The 21,418-nt window shown below is 50.8% G+C and overlaps 1 protein-coding gene across 1 annotated transcript; it reads right to left on the minus strand.

The window, feature by feature from the left end:
* Positions 1–659: 659 nt before the first annotated feature.
* Positions 660–20,368, minus strand: CYP39A1 (cytochrome P450 family 39 subfamily A member 1; the record flags this gene model as incomplete). Its single annotated transcript, XM_079550279.1, has 12 exons — positions 660–731; positions 2,214–2,301; positions 5,483–5,571; positions 8,151–8,246; positions 9,168–9,301; positions 10,057–10,147; positions 11,602–11,700; positions 13,307–13,400; positions 15,619–15,768; positions 16,766–16,940; positions 18,479–18,614; positions 20,192–20,368. 12 exons carry the CDS (start codon positions 20,366–20,368, stop codon positions 660–662), a joined length of 1,401 nt encoding a protein of 466 aa, XP_079406405.1.
* Between the last annotated feature and the right edge of the window lie 1,050 nt (positions 20,369–21,418).

Consider the following 21,418-nt stretch of genomic DNA (forward strand, 5'->3'; position numbering starts at 1 on the left):
TAATTTGGCAGGACAGCTTCATTTTGCAGTACTAGAGGTAGGCAACTGGGAAGAAGACCATAGATAAGACTGTGTTGTCATGGCTTATTGCAACGCAGAGCATGTACACAATGTAAAGTTGGGATTAAGGACTGTAACAGCAGAGAACTTGTCTGAATCTGGAACACAGGCCATATGAGGAGAGGCTGAAGGAGCTGGGAATGTTCAGCCTGGAGAAGAGGAGGCTCAGGGGAGACCTCATTGCTCTCTATAACTTCCTGAAGGGAGGCTGTAGTGAGCTGGGGGTCGGCCTCTTCTCTCGTGTCATCAGTGATAGGACCAGGGGGAATGGTTTCAAGCTACGGCAGGGGAGATTCAGGCTGGACATGAGGAAGTATTACTTTTCAGAAAGGGTGGTCAGGCACTGCAATGGATGCCCAGGGAGGTGGTGGAGTCACCGAGCCTGGGGGTGTCCAAGGAAAGGCTGGATGTTGTGCTGAGGGACATGGTTTAGTGGGAGCTATTGGGAATGGGTGAACGGTTGGACTGGATGATCTCTTAGGTCTTTTCCAACCTTGGTGATTCTATGATTCTATGATTCTATGAATACAGAGAGCAGAGAAGCAGCTCAGCAGTTCGTTCATCCAGGCAAAGAAAGGTAAGTCAGTACTGGGCTCCCTTCATTCCCAGCCTTTATACTGGACCCGGAATGGTGTCAGGGGTTGCTGTGTCCCCACCAAATGCAAAGGGCTCTGCAAAGAGATTGACAGAAACACTTTAGTCAGTTCAGTTAACGGAATTATCATCTTGCTTTAATATTTATACATAAGCATATTCTTAGAGCTTTTGTCTTAGAAACAAGACCAAATACTGAGAATATTTCTTGGCTCCCCTGGAGTAGCTGAAAAGGGCTTTACTTTCTACTTCTATTCCAGTTCCTGTGGCAGAGGAGGACATGAGATCTTAAAAACCCCAATGGTTTGGAGTGTATTCACCACCATAACGCCTGGGTGGGTGAAGATGTCAGTCAGCACCAGGCAGGAAGAGCCAACCTTCCTCCATACTGTGGGTGGGCTGCCTAGTACTGCTTGAGAGCAACCTCTCACATTCTTCAAGGATTCTTCAACTTCCAGCCTGAAGGGCAATGTCACAAAGCCCAGGGCACTTTTAACTCCTGCCTGTTCTCTTTGCCAGTTCAGCTGCAGGGCACGTGTCCCTGTTCAGGCTGTGACAGCAGGCAGGTTCTCTTCACAGCAGGTTTGTGAGAACCACGGCTTTGGAAAGGGACACTGAGCAAATGAGGAAGGGAATTACAGCTGAAAGAAGTGATCATGCCACTCTTTCTTTACAGTAAAACCCCTCTGTGTCATGGTTGTTCCTTCATTCTTACCCTATTCCAGTATTCAAAGAGAGCATATAAACAGGAGGGGAACGGCTGTTTGTGAGGGTGGATGGTGATGGGACAAGGGGAATGGTTTTAAAGTGAGACAGGGGAGGTTTGGGTTGGATATGAGGAGGAAGTTTTTCCCCCCGAGGGTGGTGAGGCAGTGGCACAGGTTGCCCAAGGAGGCTGTGGATCCCCATCCCTGCAGGCATTCAAGGCCAGGCTGGATGTGGCTCTGGGCAGCCTGGGCTGCTGGTTGGCGACCTGCACACAGCAGGGGTTGGGACTGGAGGAGCGCTGTGGGCCTTTGCAACCCAGGCCATTCTATGATTCCATGATTCTGTTTGGTTCTCTTCCCCCACTCAATATGGAGCAGAAGAGCACAGGTAATGACAGAATCAAAGAATCATAGAATCATTAAGGTTGGAAGAGACCTCTAAGATCATCTAGCCCAGCTGTCGGCCATCACCACCATGCCCACTGAGCCACGTCCCTAAGATGCTGCATCTCATTTAATGCCTGCTTCAGGTACCAATAATCTAACTGTAATTCATTGCTGCTGTGAGTGGCAGAAATCATAAAACCTCCTGTAATGCTTAGGCAACAACGAGATAAATTACTCTGATAGGTGCACTTGTATAGACATCACAGTCCCATTGCATTGCTGGAATTGCTCTGCGTTTCCTGAGTAAAAATTTAAGATCAAATTATTGATTCTGTGTTTTCAAATGCCCCTCAAAGCATTCTGCTTCATTACACATAAACTCAGTTGAGAACGGTCGTTCAGCTGAGCCCAGTGCATGAAGGATTTAAAGATGTGGAATGCCAGAAAAAGGCACAGATCTTTTACCTCCTTTGGTACTGCATCCAAAAGCACAAATTGGTATTTGTACAGGAACAGCACAACGACCAACTGGATTTCCATGATAGCAAACCATCTGCAAGAGAAGGAAGAAGAGCACTGGGTGTCCATCCTGCAGCTCACACATGTTATCAGACAAGCAGCATGCTGCCTCTTGCACATCTTGCATTCCATGCCTCAGTGTGCATTTATCTTCAGCAGACAAAAATGCTGTCCAGTGAAGAATGCAAACGTGGTGGCCGTCCCTTCTGCCTGGGGACACTTCAGAGCAGCCGTAGCCTCCGACAGCCCATTTCACAACAACTCCTTGCCATCAGGGGTTTTTTCCACTGTGTAAACATTGATGTTCTTCTAAGACTTACTGATTTGAAATAACTCCCTAGGACTGAGCAGACAGTCAAATATAGAAGAGGCTCTATGACTAATTGTGCTATATAAAGTCGTGCCATACAGCTGGGAGCCCGGTGACATCAGAGTAGATGTGACAGCAGGAGTTGGTGCTCAGTGCGTCAGTGTTCAAATGCAGGATAAACCCAAGGGCACGGTGTGTGCCTGCAACACGCTCACAAAGCTCTCAGTCAGCCACACTGCAGCAGTAACTGCAGGTGAGCTCTGCCCAGCTGTTATTTTTAAATGCTGCTGTGTAAAAGAACATCCTCCATTCAGCCACCAGCTCTACCTATGCCAGCTCATGGGATTACTCACTGCAGGAGTTAGACATACGTCTTAAAGAGCTGCTTAAAATAGGAATATTACCTTGCTCTTCTACACAGTTTATTTTCCAATATGTGAGAACTGCTGAATAAAACACCCATTGGGAAGCTCACTGGGGAGAAGAGAGCATGACTGCACACAGTGTCAGCCTGGCTATGGCCTGGTAGGTGTGAAGAGGAAGCTAATAAGCCCCATGGGACCCAAGGCAGCTCCTGCAGAACCATTCAGATCTGCACACTGCACTGCCCAGCGCTCTGCAGCGAGAAGACGCCTGCTTGCTTTGACACAGCTTGAGAACCAAATTATCCCTGTGGTTTCACATTGCAGTACCTTGAGATTGGGTGCTTTTGGTGACCTTGAGCTCAGAGGAATGCAGAGCAGAGATACTTGAATGGAAATGAGCTCAGGTCAGCAGGACTTCCTAGCCCAAACTCCATGCCAGCAGCACTGTACCAAGGCGGCTTCCTTGCAGTCCTTGCTTGGTGCTGCTGGCTCCTGAAGTCCTGCCTCTGCATCCCACCACGAGACTGCACAGTGCTGCTGCAGACAGGCTGCCATTCCTCCTGTCTGCAGAGATGCTGAGGCACAAGGATGCTAACAGACGGCTGAGGTCCCCTCTCCTCCTGGCCACATCCCAGTCAGAATCCAAGAGCTCTCCTGCAGCAGAATGCCCTTTAGTTCCCACTTGTCCTTCATATTCTTGGGTGCTCGAGCAGCTTTCCCCTAAAAGCTCTGAGTCCTGTTCTATTTAGTGCCAAGGAGGTTTGACAAAGATGCACCTTCTGGAATCTTGTCCCCAGCACACCGCTACATACCTGTTGGTGCTGGCACCCAGGCATTGAGATCCTGCAGCAAACAGAGCCTGAGAATGAAACGGCACCTCTAGTGCTGAAGGGTTTATAATGTCAGCAGAAGATCAGAGACAACAGACACATGCATGTGAGATAAGCACAGCTGCACCCACAGAGCTCTCCTGGTCAGACAGAAGTCCCACTGCAGGTTTAGGGACATCAAACCTTTCCCTTAGGTTCAGAAATGGTTTTCTGGGAGCTCTTCCCACACCACTTTGCTAGGATATTTAACAAGTCATTTTCTAGCTTTCAGTTTGATTGCACTAGCTTTGAATTTCATGATGAGCTTTTGCAATGCGAGGAGTAAAGCTAAATGTTTGGTGCACTTCATTTACAAATGCCAGCAGTGAATTAAATGAAAACACATCTTAAACTTGTAATATCATTATTTGATTCAGTTATGCCATGGAAATCTGCAACCTGGGATCCAGACACATCCTTGATTCAATGTCCTTTCTTCCAGGGCCACCACGTCACTCTCTCAGAATTACTACTAAAAGGTGTGGAGGTGTCACTGTGTGGCTGCAAGGACAGCATCTGTCAGAAGTGATTCTCCACCCATTGCCTATACAGTGACAGTCATTTTCATTTTCACCCCAAACTTACTTTAGAGATACTGTCAGAGCCCAGAGATCAGCCAGATCAAAGACAAAGGCCCGTGTTATAAACAAGCAGGGCAGCACGCTGTGCCCTGTGGGTGCCTGCTGTGAACACGGCTGTTGCCTTTGCTGCCAGTGAGGCTGTGCTCACATTCAGCTCAGGAACATTGTACAAGCTGGGGAGGTACAGCAGTGAGTGGGCACTTTCCTCTGCCAAGCCTGAACAGCTTTACTCACATTGCTTACGTGTGCAATGCCTTCACAAAGTCTACCTGATGCTCATGCCCAGCCTGATACAGGGTGCAGACTCAAGAACTCGCTTCCCTTACAACATCCTCTGGTTTCCTCCACATAGGACTCTTGAGTTCAACTGACTTCTCTTGAGGATTCTTGTTTATTTGCTGCCTAAAGAAGATTGGGTTTTGAAGGCAGAGAAATGAGCACAGGGATGTTTTAACACAGAAACGTGGAGCAGCTGGTTCCTTGGGAATCATTCCAGGAAGAGGGACCACAGAGAAAACAGCAGAAGGAATGCAGGAAGCACTGAGGCTGGCATTGCTGGAGGAAGGAACAGAGGCAGGATCTGCAATTTAAGCCATCATACAGTTGTGTGGGCCGTAATGCAAACGCAAGGGCTTTAAACAGAGAGGAACCATTCAAGACGTTTGAAGATCAGCAAAGATGGCAGAGGACGGATAGAGAGTGTCAGTGCAGAGAAACGTTCTTTGTTTGGAAGTGCCTTGTGGCACCTTAAAGCCCGTGTCTGTAAACTAGCATGTCTGTAAGTGGAACAACTCTCCCTTGACGTAAAGGGGCCTCAGCAGCAGCACAGTTAGGCTGACTCTCACTGAGCAGCATCCCTTGGGCCACTTATCTCAGGTTCTGCTTTTACACTGTGGCTTCACCTGTCTTGCTCCAGGAAAGAAGCCACTTTCAAATTAATCTAAATAAAGTCCAGATAGTGCTGAACGTCAGAGCACTGACAAAGCGAAACAATGAGAACAGCCTATCTCCAAGTGTAAGAGGAGCCCAGCTCGGGAGGGTTGTTCTCTGCAGGGTTTGGGAATAAATAAACCCCAGCTGTTTCACTGACCTTCCTGGACACTGATGCTTCCCTCCTCCAAATGCCACAAAGCCGTCCAAGAAAGCATTCTTCTCTAAATTTGCCTCTTTCCAACGATCCTGTGGGAAGAAACTTTTTTTTTTTCCAAATCAGACTTATATAAATAAAGCTCAACTTTATTTCTCCAGGCTAAAAATGACCTTGAACAGCTAATCCTCCATCCCAAATTGCACTAGTGCCATTTTTTGCCTTCAACCTGGTACTGTAGGAGTCTGCCTCAAAAACCAGCAGTGACTCAGGGAAACAAGCAAGGGTCCCATGTGAAACACACCGAGACCCTCCAAATGCCGGAAGGGTTCTCAAAATCACCCCTACAAAGCATCTTCCTCAACATCCCTATTTCTCTAAACCTGCTGCTTGAGTTATTGAAATGCCAATGAAGATGTGAGCTCCAGGCAGCGCCTTCCCACAAAGCACGTCCCATGTGTTAGAATCACAGAATCACAGAACGGCCTGGGTTGGAAGGGACCTCAAGGACCACGAAGCTCCAACCCCCCTGTGCCATGCAGGGCCACCAACCTCCCCATTTCACAGCAGCCCAGGCTGCCCAGGGCCCCATCCAACCTGGCCTTGAACACCTCCAGGGATGGACGGGGCATCACAGCCTCTGTTACACACCGGTTACACATCAACAAACCCAAGGTGTATTTATGTCACACGAAGGGAAGGGAAAGGTTACACCACCCCGTTCTCAGGGATGAGCTACTGGGTGACAAAATACACTCTTGGCAATGGCAGCAAAAAGAGCCTCTGCACCCAGAGGGCTGCTGGCTCCTGCCTGAGCCGCTGCAGGAGGAAAGGAACAGCAGAGCAGCCAGGCTGCAGCTGAGGTGGACTGACACTGGCAGAAGTGCATTGCTTGACCGTTGGGTGACAAGCAGAGCAGCCCCCAGAAGCTCAGCACAACTCCAGCGAAGCCTTCCAGTAACACCTGCTAAGCTTTTTGCAGCTATCGCTTCTGCTGGAGCCCTTCGAGAAGACAGAATCCTATGTCTGTTTATTTGGGATTTTTATACAGCTGCAGCTCTTCAGAGCTTTCTGAAGAGGAAATCTGTTCACACCAAAATGCATTAAAAGCAGGACGAAGATCTCAGTGGTGATGAAACAAAGCAACGTCCAAGGGCAGCTGCCCCATTCCTATGAGGAAAGGAACTAACTTCTAAACAAGCGACCTTGTTTTCAGCAATAAAGTGTTATTAGAGAGATAAGCTGCTGCATCAGAGTTTCTGTGCAGGGTTTCAGAGAGGCAGGAACTGCTGAGAGGGATTTTGAATGGGTGAAGAGCTGGCCACGGGGGGAATTTTGTTTCAATTACTCCTTGATGTATTTCTAAAAAAAGACCAATGTTCTACAGCGGATGGTGCTAAAAAGAGCAGCTCCAAGCCTGCCCACATGGCCACCTGGGGTGGAATAATCAGCAAGAAACTCGAGATGAGCTGCTAAATTAGCAGAGCTAATACCGACCAGAAATCATCTGACTGGAAGGGCCGAAGAACCACAAAGAAACACAAAGATAAGCTGTACAAGAGCCAGGGAGCAGGGCTATTGGATGTTGTTTCAACAGTGAAGTCATTGGTGTTCATCCACAGTGGGCTTTGAATCAGGAGCAGAGTGACATGAGGTAGTGTGGTCTTATCTGAGACATAAACCTGAGCCTCAAAGTCCTGGCTGTGCCTGCAGGGCCCTCTGCCCATACACAGAATCACAGAATGGCCAGGGTTGGAAGGGACCTCAAGGATCACGAAGCTCCAACCCCCCTGTGCCATGCAGGGCCACCAACCTCCCCATTTCACAGCAGCCCAGGCTGCCCAGGGCCCCATCCAACCTGGCCTCCAACACCTCCAGGGATGGACGGGGCATCACAGCCTCTCTGGGCAGCTGTTCCAGCACCTCACCACTCTCACAGCACACAACTTCCCCCTGACATCCAACCTCCAGCTGCCCTCCCTCAACTCCAAACCATTTCCCCTTGTCCTGCTGCCATCTCCCCTTTCCAAGAGCTGACTCCCCTCCTGTCTGCAGGCTCCCTTCAGGTACTGCAGGCTGCACTGAGGTCACCCCGCAGCTTCTCTTCTCCATGCTGAACAAGCCCAGCTCCCTCAGCCTGTCTTTGTAGTGGAGGTGCTGCAGCCCCCTGCTCATCTCTGTGGCTCCTCTGGACCCTCTCCAACAGCTCCCTGTCTTTCTTGTACTGGGGCCCCCAGCCCTGGACGCAGTGCTGCAGATGGGGCCTCACAAGAGCAGAGCAGAGAGGGACGATCACCTCCCTGTCCCTGCTGGTCACCCCTCTGCTGATGGAGCCCAGGACACCATTTGCCTTCCGATCTACAAAGGCACACTGCTGGCTCATGTTCATCTTTTCATCTATCAGGACCCCCAGGTCCTTCTCCGCAGGGCTGCTCTCAAGCACCGCTCCTTCCAGTCTGTGTGGATGCCTGGGATTCCTCCGGCCCAAGTGCCAAACTCTGCACTTTGCCGTGTTGAATCTCACCAGGTTCACACATCTCTGCACATGAGAACACTGCTTGGAGGAGGCAAAGCACCCAACCTGAAGCCAGCATGGCCAGATGCTTTTGTGGTATAACAGGTGAACAGGAGATCAGACTGCAAAATCCCCATATTATGAGGGACATCTTACAGGTTTGAACATTTCTGGGTCGGGAAAATATTTTGGATTCCTGTGCAGCCAATATGGAGACAACATCAGCATGTCACCTGCAGGGATGGTGAAACTCTGAAAGGGAGAAAAGAAAACAAAGAGAAAATCAGCTAACAAAGCAGTCCTTGCTTCCATTCTCCTCCATCAGCAGAAGGTCCTGGCAGAAGGTTTGGGAAGGTGGCAAAGCCACAGTGGGCATTTCATGTCTGATGCTTTGTGTTGTGCCTCTCTCCCATCAGGGAGGCCCAAATGGGGAGAATGTGGAAAGACACCTTTTGTCCTAACCCAGATTGTCAGCAGCGCAAGTAACAGAAACCTCATTTCTGTCTTTCCCACATCTTGATGTAACTGTGTCATTTTAGTCCTTCTGCATCTTTCCTTAGACGCTTCCTTCGGAACAAAAAGGAATTCACAGAAAGCCTTGCAGGACAGCAGACTCTATGGGACTTCATTGAGCCACAGAGTGGCAGTGAGTGCCATTTCCTTGAGGGGGGGGTTTTCCCTCAGACACTCATTTGTCACAGCCCTGAATGCAGGCACTTTCTTATCCGTGTGACAATGAAGGGGACAAACAGAAGAGGAGCTTCAGCCCTTACAACGTTGTGGTCCCTCCTCATACATTTGTGGTCCCCCCTCATACATACCAACCAGACTGTTGGGTCTGGTTCCCATTCCCTATTCCTTTGGTGCAATATCTCTCAGTTCAGTTCTCTTTAATTTCAATTTATCACTGAAGGTACAACTGTGAGAAAGAGGAGCAAAGCTACACTTGTATTAATAATGATGAAATTAACAATGATTATTAAGTCTGTTATGCTGAACAGAGCACACACGTAACACTGTGGAATATCTCTCTTAATTTTATCTACATCCATCAGAGGGGCCTTTCTAGAAGAATCATAAAGCATCCCCTGAAGAAAACAAAACAAAAAAACCAAACCAGAACCAAACCAAACCCACCCAGCACCCAAAGCCAACCAACACCCCGCTGCTCACCTGAATTCTTATTGGTTTTATTACTTTCTTGGTGATTGCACCTGGAGACCTCAGCCGTATGGCTTCCAAAGTGCACCACCTAACATAAGGGAGGCTCTTCAGGTCCTCTTCAGAGACTTCTATGTCATCCTTACCTGTTGGGGTGTGAGAAAGAAGACGTCACGTTAAAACGCCACTTCACACTTGTTTTGAAACCTGCTGATGTGTGGCTTTGGACCTTCTGACAGAATACCTCAAGCCTTCAGGACATTGTTTTCATCCAGAACTTTCCTTTATATTTCCAAGTGAATAAAGAGAGCAAGATCTGAACAATTTGAGTCCAACACTGGTAAGGAAAGCCTTTGAAAGTAATTTAGTAACTCTAAGGTAGCTGTAGTTATGGCATTGATCAGAAGAGGAATGGGCTGGAATGGGCTGCCCTGCACCACGGTGGGGCGCTGACCCTGGAGATGCTCCTGAGCCATGTGGGACTGAGAGATGTGGCTTGGTGGGGAACGCTGTGGTGGGTGGGTGGTCGGGCTGGATGACCTTGGAGGTCTTTTCCAACCTTGGTGACTCTGTGGTGATTCTAAGGGGCCAAACTGAACTGCAAGGTCTCATCTGACCCTACCACAGAAGCATGGAAAAAACAAACTAGGCCTAAATAATTGGTGCAGAATGAAGAGGCGAGTACATACGGCTCTTCTGCCTTCTCTTACTAACACCAAGAGTGCTTTTGCTTAAAAATAAGTCGTGAGCGCAGGCTGAACAGGCAGAGCTGGACCTCGTGGTGTTGGTAGTGTCCTTATCAGCAACAACCACTATTCCCAGCCATTGCCCACTGTGCTGTGTGCTGGGCCAACGTGGAGCCACCATGCTGAGTTTCAAAGGCCATGATCTGAATCATTACCTGCACTGCCAAAAACAGAAGCCAGGTCTTCCATGACTTTCTTGTAAACCATAGGATAAGAGAGTATGAAAACAAGGGTCCAGAATGCAATCTAAACAGAGATGAGAGTATTTTAGCTCCGGAATACAGAACAGAATCACAACATCTTTGTAGCTATGAGAGGAAAGAGAAAACATCTACAATTTTCGGAGGTGCCTCCCGTGGCTGGGGCAAAGGAGGAGCTGTGCTTCCCATACAGATCTATAGCCAAGGGCTCAGACCCTGGCAGATTAGGTCTGTCCATCTGCTGTGTACAGATCTCCACTGAGCATTATGTGTGAGGCTTTGAGCTTAGAAACACAGAATCCTCTCATTCATTTCAAGTATCGAGGTGTTAAAACCAATTACTAAATCAGCAGAGTTGTTTCGGATAAAAGAGTTTCTTCTCAAACATCCCCTTGGAAGGTGAAAGGCCTTTTTTCCTCATTCCACTCACCAGAGCCTTGTGACTATTCTGAGAAACAGCGAAATATCTGCAGGTCTATTTAGAGCTGAATATTACAGAAGGAAGTCATGATAGCATTATGGAAGGAATGCCAGTTATCCTGATAACGGGCAGCAGGCCGTGCCTCTCCCTTATTCCGACACGTGGATCTGCAGAAATCCCACTGAAATGGACCACATTCCTTCAGGGCAGGCTGCAGCCAACCCACAAAAGCTGCAGGTACCCCTTTGGGAGTACAGACAAAAGTATCTCACTGCATCTTCTAAATCACAGCTGTACCACAACTGAAAGAGCCTCACAGTCACAGCAAATAAAGGACGGCTCTCCCACTACGGAATTCTCATCCAAGCACTTCCAGTAAGTGGCTTTGGTCACAATCAGCCGTGTTAGATGCACTGATCCCATTAGCACAGCCTCCATCATTATCTGTCACATCCATTCCCAACACGGACAGAATGGAAGAGGTAGAAACATCAAACTACTGCTTTTCTTCTCCTGACACAGCACTGGCATTCATAGAATCATAGCATGGCCTGGGTTGCAAAGGCCCACAGCGCTCCTCCAGTCCAACCCCTGCTGTGTGCAGGTCGCCAACCAGCAGCCCAGGCTGCCCAGAGCCACATCCAGCCTGGCCTTGAATTCGTGGCTGCACTCCTGCAGCACAACCACCTCAATCACTCTGGTTTTACACAGGGGCCAAGTTACCCTACTTCATGCTTTCGATGCACTTTACACAGAATATTTAAAATACAGTGTTTGTTATAATACAGTGCTTCAAAATGAAGTTAAATGCTTTTCACAGCTTAAGATTCTGACTTTAGCAGATTAATAGCTCCCGTAAGGTTACAATGCAGGACGTTATGATCTAGGAAAAATACAGGACGAACTTTTCTTGTCACTGCCTCTGCAACATTGCAACCTGGGTGTATTTGTGGTGATGTAGGTGGGTGTGATAATCCCTTCCTGGAATACACACAGCATGGTGACCTGGAGTTAAGCACTGTGCTTCCCCAGTGCAGGCTTCCAAGCAGGAAAGGCCTTGCTCCCACCCAGGTACTCACAGGGACAGCATTTGCTTGGGAGGCCCAGAGCATCAGGAGACCATAGTTGGGAGCCAGATGTTTTCCTTGCAAGTTATCCAGGAGGTGCTGAAGTAGTGTCTGTTATAAATAAACAATGCAAAGTATTCCTCTGAATACATTAAAACGTAGCTTAGGGGATGACTTAGTGGAATTCAAGGAGGTAGCATCAAAGCAATAGCATTAGTTACGATGTTAGCAGCCCCAAATCATGGCAGTGACAGCTGCTAAGAGAAAGTGAGCCTCCCTTGTACGCAGAGGGCCCAGGGAAACCCACGCCGTGAGAGCCCCACTGAGTATGTGCACGACCTCCACTCCCTCAGTGCTTTCAGGGTGTCTTATTCCCCCACTTTCCATCATTGCTTGTGTGTGGGGCAAAGAAAAAACTCTTCCTACGTCATTGTCACCTCACTTCTGCCCTCTGAAGAGCCCAATACCCGGACTGAACCATCAGGATGAGGAGCAATGACGTTCTTGCTGCTCCTGCCACGGCCCATCAGCGGGGGTCTGAGTGCCAGCAGTCCCAGCTCTGGGTGCTCCTTACTGACCCGACCAGTGGCCTTCATGGTGTAACATTCCCTGCAGCTGCAGCAGCCTCAGAATGTTTGAGCATCCGCTTTTGCTTAGAGCAAAAGTTCCTGCCCACCTAAGACCCCGAGTCTGTGCCCCCTGCTCCCTGCACGTCCCATTCCTGCCGTCCTCTCTCCTCCCCTCTTGGTCTCTTTCCATTATTCTCATGTATTTTATGAAACTGTGGCGTGCAAAGCTTTTGAAGTTGCCCCAAAATATGGTTTGTTTAATGATCTGTTTTATAACCATGTGGTAGATGGAAACTCCCAGGCCAGCCTGCACTCAAGCCTGTCATCCACACCAGCAGCATTCCTGCCATGGCACAGGAGAATAACCAGCAGGACGACTTATCACCATTCTGACACAAGCAATATTTAGGGTACTTGCCTTCCAATCCACTTATCTGCCTTTTTCCTGCTCATCTGGCTGCTGGAGGATCTAATCACTCTACACCAAGGCTTAAAAATAGTACATGGAAGGTTTTGAAATTGCACAGTCCAGTGCCCCCGAGAGGCAATGAATCATAGAATCATAGAATTACAGAATCCCAGAATCCCAGCATGGCCTGGGTTGCAAAGGAGCACAATGCTCATCAGTTCCAACCCCCTGCTGTGTGCAGGTCGCCAACCAGCAGCCCAGGCTGCCCAGAGCCACATCCAGCCTGGCCTTGAATGCCTGCAGGGATGGGGCATCCACAGCCTCCTTGGGCAACCTGTGCCACTGCCTCACCATCCTCGGGGGGAAAAACTTCCTCCTAACATCTAACCTAACCTAATGTAACCAAACCTCTTTCAATGAAGAGGCCCTTCCCTCTCCTTCAGCTGCTCACTGTAACTGCAGCACTGAACCCAGGACAGATGGGTCACAGCACCAACCCTCTGGCTTCAAACTCCGCACAGGATCTGAAAGTCTTGGAACTGTAGGAGACAAACAACACTGAGCAGCAGTGCTCACAAAGTAAGGCTTAACGGAAGAAACAGCACTACTGGACAATTAATGTGTAGCTATAAAAGCTGACCCATCTGGTGTATTTCTTCCAGTACTTAAATAGTGCCCTTCATTCCTTCAGTCAGAATATACAACAAAGTCCTCTTATTTCGGAGCCTCGGATGTTTACCTTGGATGTGGTCTCTGAAGGGTTGGTTCTTTCAGCATCTGACACTACTTTCTCAAATAATTTTAGAAGCCATTTTTTGGATTTAGACCAGTTCCTGTAAAGAAAAGCAACAAGCAAGGAGCACTTAACCGAGGCAGCACAAACCAACATTTCCTTTTGCATGAGAAGGACTCCTTGGTCTCCTTCCAAAAACACCATAGCAGCAGCCAGCTGATGAACATCACTGTGCCGGGCAGCAGTGCTGGCTGATGGAGGAGCAGCACTGAACCCTTTCCCTTGGCCAGGGCTCACCCTGCAGCCAGGTTGAGAGTCCTGAACTTCCAGTCGCTCCACCTGAGGTTTTCTTTTTGGTTTTGGCTCCCTTCGGTCGATCTCTGAGTAAATAAAAGCCTCATTTTCAGAGCATCCCCAGTTCTCTCTGAAGGCGATTCTGAGGTACTCAAGGTGTTGCTGTGGCCCTGAGAGCTCTGCAAGCTCTTTCCTTGGGTTCTGGTTGCCTCTACCCAAGGTCAGCTCTGCAGCAGTGTAACCCAGGGTCAGACCAGCAGCAAGAAGCAAAGGTGTGAGAAAGCACAGAGAGGGGTCCCAGAGGAGAGACGGGAGGGTACAAGCTTTCAAATAATAAAAGAGCTCAGAAAAGTGGTCCTTGAATTTGGGCTGGGCTCCCCTTATACCAGCAATCTGTTGAGCTCTGTGATGAGAAGTTACACTTTTTGTCCTCGTGATTACAAGACTTTGCACAACTGATTTTAACCAGTTCTCAATACATGATGGGCTGTTGGAGAGAATCTGCACAACAAAAGGCAACAGAGAATCTGGGTGGACCAAATGGAGGCCCTTTACAAGTCATTGGTACAGAAGCCTTGCTCGGGGCTGCCACAATGGATCAAGTACAGCTGAATGTTGTGGCCTTAGACCAATCCAATGACAGCCCTTGGTGCCTTTCTAAGGTCCCTGATGCAGCTTAAGACCCAATGTTCATTTACCAGCCTAAAGCAGGGGCAAGGTGAACCTTCCATGCAGTTCACTGATAAACTGAGACAGTCTGGACAAACAGGTGGCCAGTGATAAGGCACAGGAAATACTGCTAGGAAAGATGGCTATAGAAAATGCTAATGAGGATCACAGAATCCCAGCACGGCCTGGGTTGCAAAGGCCCACAGCGCTCCTCCAGTCCCAACCCCTGCTGTGTGCAGGTCGCCAACCAGCAGCCCAGGCTGCCCAGAGCCACATCCAGCCTGGCCTTGAATAATTCCAGCCTGATTGGCACTGGTTACATATACTCTTGCTCTTCAACCTGGTGTAAAGCTGACCATCTCAGGCTTCATTGATGGCAAGAATTTCAGTGCTGGAGGTCAAGTTGGGTTAAGAATTGAGCTGGACGCTTAATGCATTTTTAAGTAAAACAACTGACAGTGGTCTGGAAGATGAAGATGAAGTGTACCAGGTGTGTTTTGGCTTTAGCGTCACACTGAAGTCATAGAACCACAGAATCACAGAATGGCCTGGGTAGGAAAGGACCGCAGTGCTCATCTAGTTTCAACCTCCTGCTATGTGCAGGGTCGCCAACCAGCAGACCAGGCTCAAGAAGTGTGAGCTTCCAAAGTATGCTTTTAATCCAATAATGAAGTGCAAGGAGTACAAGCACCTCTAAAAGAAAACACTCTGATGTTTGTGCCACATTTCACTTGATTATCATATTCTAAATGGGTTCTTAAAAGGAGAAGAATAATCCACCTCTTCCCCTTATTGCACTGTATCCCACATGTCCTATATTTCACTCTTTTATAAAAGGTGATCTGTGCTGTTGTGCAACATTCTGATTTACATCAGAATGAAAGAAATCAGTCACAGCTGGAACAAACAAACAACAGAGGGGAAGAGGTTTGTGCAGGTGCCAGCCTGCAATGAGTTCCAGCCAGAGCCATAAAGCCCAGCTTCCCTGTACCATCAGCATCTACTGCTGCTTCTTGGAAGCACAGCAACCTCCTGGGTATCCTCCCAACTGAAGCCTACAGAGGCAACCGGACTGCAGATAACGCAGCCAACCTCTCGGCATCAAGCAATGCAACTACCTCAGAAAATGGTTGATTGTGAGGCAAAAGCTACGTGTTGAAAACTCACAGGGTTGGTCTGATGGGTGGTTGTGAGCACCTACAATAAATGTCTTCATTCTGAACCAGCACTGGAGTCCATGCCTAGCCTGCCACAGGACAGCACATCTCTCTCGAGGAGAAGATCCCTAAGTGTTCCTATCACAGCCATCAAGGTGCCCGCATGCAGCACACCACGTGCACAGACTCTACCGTTACCTCAGGAAGCACTCTGGCATCTGAGAAGCATATTCAAAGTCCTCATCGTACTTCCAAAAATGTTCTTCAAACTCCCTCAGTTGGCTCTGGCTGGTCGGGCAGACGCCTTTCCCAAACAAAGTGTTCACCACTGCTGGATACATGACGTGCCTGCAAGGACAAGATGGCCCTGAGAGAGCGGCAGGGAAGGAGGAGCACGTGGAGCTCAGGACACAGCGCTGAGCTGCAGCTGAGCCTCGTGCAGCACACAGCACAGTGCTGGCACAACATCTGCACCTCAGCCAGACCCTTCTCACAGATCTCCGCAGAGGTGGGAGATGCACAGACCTCGGGCTCTGCCCCGAGTATAGCCAGGTTTCATCAGTGGGCATTCGGTTCCCTGAGTGGTGGCACTGAGGTCCCCTTGCTCCCATTATCAGCCACCTTCTTCCAGGTTGGCCATGCCAGCCTCCTGGCACAGCCCCTTCTGCAACCAGACCCCACAGCAATCCCTCCTCTGGCCGCAGCTCTGCTGGACTGCACGATGCTTGTTTACCTTCCTTCCATCTTGCCCCTGCCCTTTGTGCTCCTCCATCATCCTGCAGATTCCTTGCTCCCTTCCCAGACCTGGACTGCTGTGCTCCAGAAAATCCTTACCAGGAAGTCTTTGCTTGGTTCCAGCTACTTCTAACCCTGTGTCTCAGGCAATGCCTCTCACTTTCTTGCCTATCTACAGATCACAAGGGAGATGGAGCCACCTGCTGGTTCTATGGATGCAACGTTGAGCCAGCAAGATAAAACAGCCAGGACATTGCATTCTAATTCTTCTACCTCACCTCATCCAGCAGAGTCAGAAAAACAGGTCACACTCAATACAAAGTTACCATGGGTTCCTCTTACAGATCCTACAGTTTATAATCCACGAGCACTTCTTTACATTTCAGGCCAATCAGACCTGGGTTTGATCAGCCGTGGCCATGGCACACTCCGTTCCCCAGGGCTGCACCAGGGATGGGAGAGCACGCAGAGCTCTGTGCACCCACAGCACCGCTGACTGCGGTGACCCAAGGGCTGTGCTGCTGCCACGAAGGGCTGAGGGCCCGAGCTCCACGTGCTTCCTGGTGCCACCTGTGCTCCACGCACTGCAGACACGAGGGAAGGTCCTCACCTCACCAGCTCCATGAGGTCGCCCGTGCCAGCAGTGCCCAGGTGCGCCATGTGCTCGTGCAGCTCCTTACACAGCGTGCCTGTGAACAGGTGCACGTTGGAGGGACCCATTTTCCCCTTCATCATGCTGTACAGCCTGCCATGATTCTGATAGAAGGCTTCTGCGGGAACAGAGACTATAGACAAAAAGGAACAGAAGCGTGATGGAGGTACAGCAGTTAGCAAATGGCAGAGTGAAAGTGCTCACATGTAATCTGTGACTGCCTCAAGTGCCTGAACCTTCATTTGTCTGCAGTGAGATTCCATGCAGCCTCCCTCCCGGCCCTGCCAGGATTTCAGTGAGCCCCTCTGCCTCTGTCCATCCACACAGCATCTTCCTGCCTGCTCTTCAGTGCCCACATGGCCAGCCGTGTCTCCTCCCATACCTCCCACAGCTGGACAGATACACCCTAACAAGCCAATGAAAATGAAACCAAGAAAGAAAGGATTTGGGTCTTCATGCTACAGCATGTCCTCTCGGCCGTGCAAGGAGAGGCTCAGTGTGGCGACTCCAGGGGTCTCGGCTGTACAACCAGACATGTCTGGCAGGGATAGGAAGGCTGGAGGATCCACATAAAGGTCTCTGCCCTGGAACTGTCATTTTGTCATCCCCATGCAGCCCCAGCCCTGTCCTGCACCAACACTCCACTGTGTGGAACAGCACGGGAGCAACAGCATGTTGATCTGGAAAGACTGGATCGATGGGCCAAGGTTAACTGCATGAGTTTCAATAGGGCCAAGTGTCGGGTCCTGCATTTTGGTCACAACTCCAGACAACCCTACAGGCTTGGGGAAGGACGGCTGAAAAGCTGCCTGATGGAAAGGGACCTTGGTGTGCTGATGGACAGGAGGCTGAATGTGAGCCAGCAGTGTGCACAGGTGGCCAAGAAGGCCAGTGGCATCCTGGCTTGGACCAGGAATGCTGTGCTGAGCAGGACCGGGGAAGTCATCCTGCCCTGTACTCAGCACTGCTGAGGCCTCACCTCGAGTGCTGGGCTCAGTGTTGGGCACCTCAGTACAGAAAGGACATGGAGGTGCTGCAGCAGGTCCAAAGAAGGGCAGCAAGGCTGGGAAAGGGCTTGGAGAATGTGGCCTATGGGGAAAGACTGAAGGAACTGGGGCTGTTTGGGCTGGGGAAGAGGAGGCTGAGGGGAGACCTGGTTGCTCTCTGCCAGTACCTGAAAGGGATTGCAGCAGAGCGGGGTTGGTCTCTGCTCACTGGTGACAGGACGAGGGGAAATGGCCTCCAGTGGTGCCAGGGGAGGTTGAGGTCGGATGTCAGGAAACACTTCTGTACAGAAAGGGCTGCTAAGCACTGCCATGGGCTGCCCAGGGAGGTGGTGGAGTCCCCATCCCTGGCTGTGTTTCAAACCGTTTGGATGTGGTGCTCAGGGCCATGATTTAGCGGAGGGCTGGTAGAGTTGGGGTGGGATGGTTGGGCTGCGGTTGGACTCCATCATCTTTAAGGGCTTTTCAACCTGAGCTGTTCTATGATTCCATGATTCTATCACTCCTGTGACTGACCCCAAACCACTTTGCAGACGGCAGTGCTGGGCCTTCAGGAAGGAATGCCATTTTCCCCAGATTCTGTAACGTGCTCATGGGACTCTGGTTTGGCCTTTAACGCTGCTGGGCATGTAGGTGTGATTTCTGATAAGAGGCAGCTCTCCTTTACCTGCATTCTCAACAACTCGCTGTACTGCCTGCTCAAAATTGAGGTCCTTCGAAGTGAAAAACACTTCAGCTCCTTCATCCTCAGTCACAAACGTGAACCGCTTCCCCAGGGCGCACACAGTGAAGACGGGCCCATGCTGGAACAAAGCAGGGTGCGGGGTTACGTTGCAGCTCCCACAGGAGGACCCAAAGCTGCAGGGCTGGGAGCAGAAGAGATCCCCCCCTGAGCATCCCCCCCATGGCAGAGTCCCACACAGCACAGCACACCTGGGTTTGAAGAATGGAGGAACATCCCCGCATCCCTCAGCTGCTGGAGCAAGGCACCCACACTGCCATTCCACCTCATTCAATCCATGTTTTACTGACCAGCAGTCCCCCCTCCTGCATCTCTAAATGCATTTTCCCTTAGTTTAAAGGTTTGCTAATACTAATGTTCTTTTTTTTATTTTTTTTTTTGGACAGTTTCTTGTAAGGCTAACCAAAGGAGCTAGCAAATGTGGGCAGAACCAATGGAGCTTCTCAAGCCTGAACACACTTCTCCATAGGAATGCCAGTTCTCTTTCCCATAGGAATGCCAGTTTCTCTTGTAGCAGAGCTGGCAGCCTACGAGCGGCTGGTCGGCTGAAAGCAGGGCAAGCTGTTCACTATGAGGTTACAGGACAGATGGACGGCCACAGGATGCTGAAGAAGGCAAAATAAGCAGTATAACAACAGGGGTTTGGGTACTACAGCAGGATCAGCTGGAGCCAAACTGCAGCTTGTGGACTCCTGACAGAAACGGGGGAGGAAGAGCAGGAGGCATAGGGCAGCTTCGGTGCATTGCAGTGCAATTCTGGGCCAGTCTTGTGCATTTGGGGGGCCGTTTCAGGGCAGGTTTGGTGCACTCTAGGACAGTTTTAGTGTATTCTGGGGTCATTTTAGGGGAGTTTGGGTGCATTCTGGTGCATTTCAATGCGCTTCTGGGGCAGTTATGGTGCATTTGGAGGCCATTTTAGGGCAGTTTTGCTGCATTTTGAGGATTTGGATGCACTTTGAGGCACTTTCAGTGTCTTTTGGAGTAATTTTAAGGCATTTGGGGGGGGATCTGGGGCATTTTTGTGCACCTCTGGGGCAGTTCTGATGGATTTTGGTACATTTCAGTGCACCTGTGGGGCTGCTCAAAGCCCACCTGCTGGCACAGAATCACAGAGTCACAGAATGCCCCAGATTGGAAGGGACCTCAAGGATCACAAAGCTCCAACCCCCCTGTGCCATGCAGGGCCACCAACCTCCCCATTTCACAGCAGCCCAGGCTGCCCAGGGCCCCATCCAACCTGGCCTCCAACACCTCCAGGGATGGACGGGGCATCACAGCCTCTCTGGGCAGCTGTTCCAGCACCTCACCACTCTCACAGCACACAACTTCCCCCTGACATCCAACCTCCATCCGCCCTCCCTCAACTCCAAACCATTTCCCCTTGTCCTGCTGCCATCTCCCCTTTCCAAGAGCTGACTCCCCTCCTGTCTGCAGGCTCCCTTCAGGTACTGCAGGCTGCACTGAGGTCACCCCGCAGCTTCTCTTCTCCATGCTGAACAAGCCCAGCTCCCTCAGCCTGTCTTTGTCGTGGAGGTGCTGCAGCCCCCTGATCACTTCTGTGGCCCTGCTCGCTGTATCGGCTGCTAGGACGGAACTCTGCTCCATCCGCCCGCTCCGCGCCCCGTCCCGCAGCCTCACCTCGGCCCTGGTTCGCTCGATGAAGTCCAGCGGCGCTGCGGCGAGGCGCAGCGCGGCTCCCAGGCAGGGCACGCGGCTCCCGATGCAGGGGGGGCGGCGCGGATCGCTCGGAGGACGCAAAAGCCACGCGATGACGGCGACCGCAACGACAGCGGCCAGCAGCAGCGCCGCCGCCATCGCCGCCCCGCCCCGCCGCTCTGCGACCTCGGGCGGCGTGAGGGGCAGAGCCGGCGGCAGCGCGGGGCTGTGACGAGTGTGAACCGGAGCGCCGCTCCTCTGCAGTAACGGCCGGCAGGAACGACGTGCCCGCAGAGCCGATGTCCGTAGGGCGTTGCAGATGGAAACTTTCATAGAACAGCTCAGGTTAAGAAGACCTTAAAGACCATGGAGTCCAACCGCAGCCCAACCATCCCACCCCAACTCTACCAGCCCTCCGCTAAATCATGGCCCTGAGCACCACATCCAAACGGTTTGAAACACAGCCAGGGATGGGGACTCCACCACCTCCCTGGGCAGCCCATGGCAGTGCTTAGCAGCCCTTTCTGTACAGAAGTGTTTCCTGACATCCAACCTCAACCTCCCCTGGCACCACTGGAGGCCATTTCCCCTCGTCCTGTCACCAGTGAGCAGAGACCAACCCCGCTCTGCTGCAATCCCTTTCAGGTACTGGCAGAGAGCAACCAGGTCTCCCCTCAGCCTCCTCTTCCCCAGCCCAAACAGCCCCAGTTCCTTCAGTCTCTCCCCATAGGCCACATTCTCCAAGCCCTTCCCCAGCCTTGCTGCCCTTCTTTGGACCTGCTGCAGCACCTCCATGTCCTTTCTGTACTGAGGTGCCCAACACTGAGCCCAGCACTCGAGGTGAGGCCTCAGCAGTGCTGAGTACAGGGCAGGATGACTTCCCCGGTTCTGCTCAGCACAGCATTCCTGGTCCAAGCCAGGATGCCACTGGCCTTCTTGGCCACCTGTGCACACTGCTGGCTCACACTCAGCCTCCTGTCCATCAGCACACCAAGGTCCCTTTCCATCAGGCAGCTTTTCAGCCGTCCTTCCCCAAGCCTGTAGGGTTGCCTGGGGTGCCTGCAGCCATGAGCACAGCACTGCTGTGGTCAATGCGAGCGGCTTCTGCCGGAGCTGGGACAACCCACTGCCTGCCCTGACTTTGCAAGAATTGGCTTCTCATGGTATCTGCACGTTACTGCAAGACAAATCCGAGTCCTCTGCCTGCTG

Source organism: Tetrao urogallus (genome assembly GCF_951394365.1).
Source record: "Tetrao urogallus genome assembly, chromosome: 2".
NCBI lineage: Eukaryota > Metazoa > Chordata > Aves > Galliformes > Phasianidae > Tetrao > Tetrao urogallus.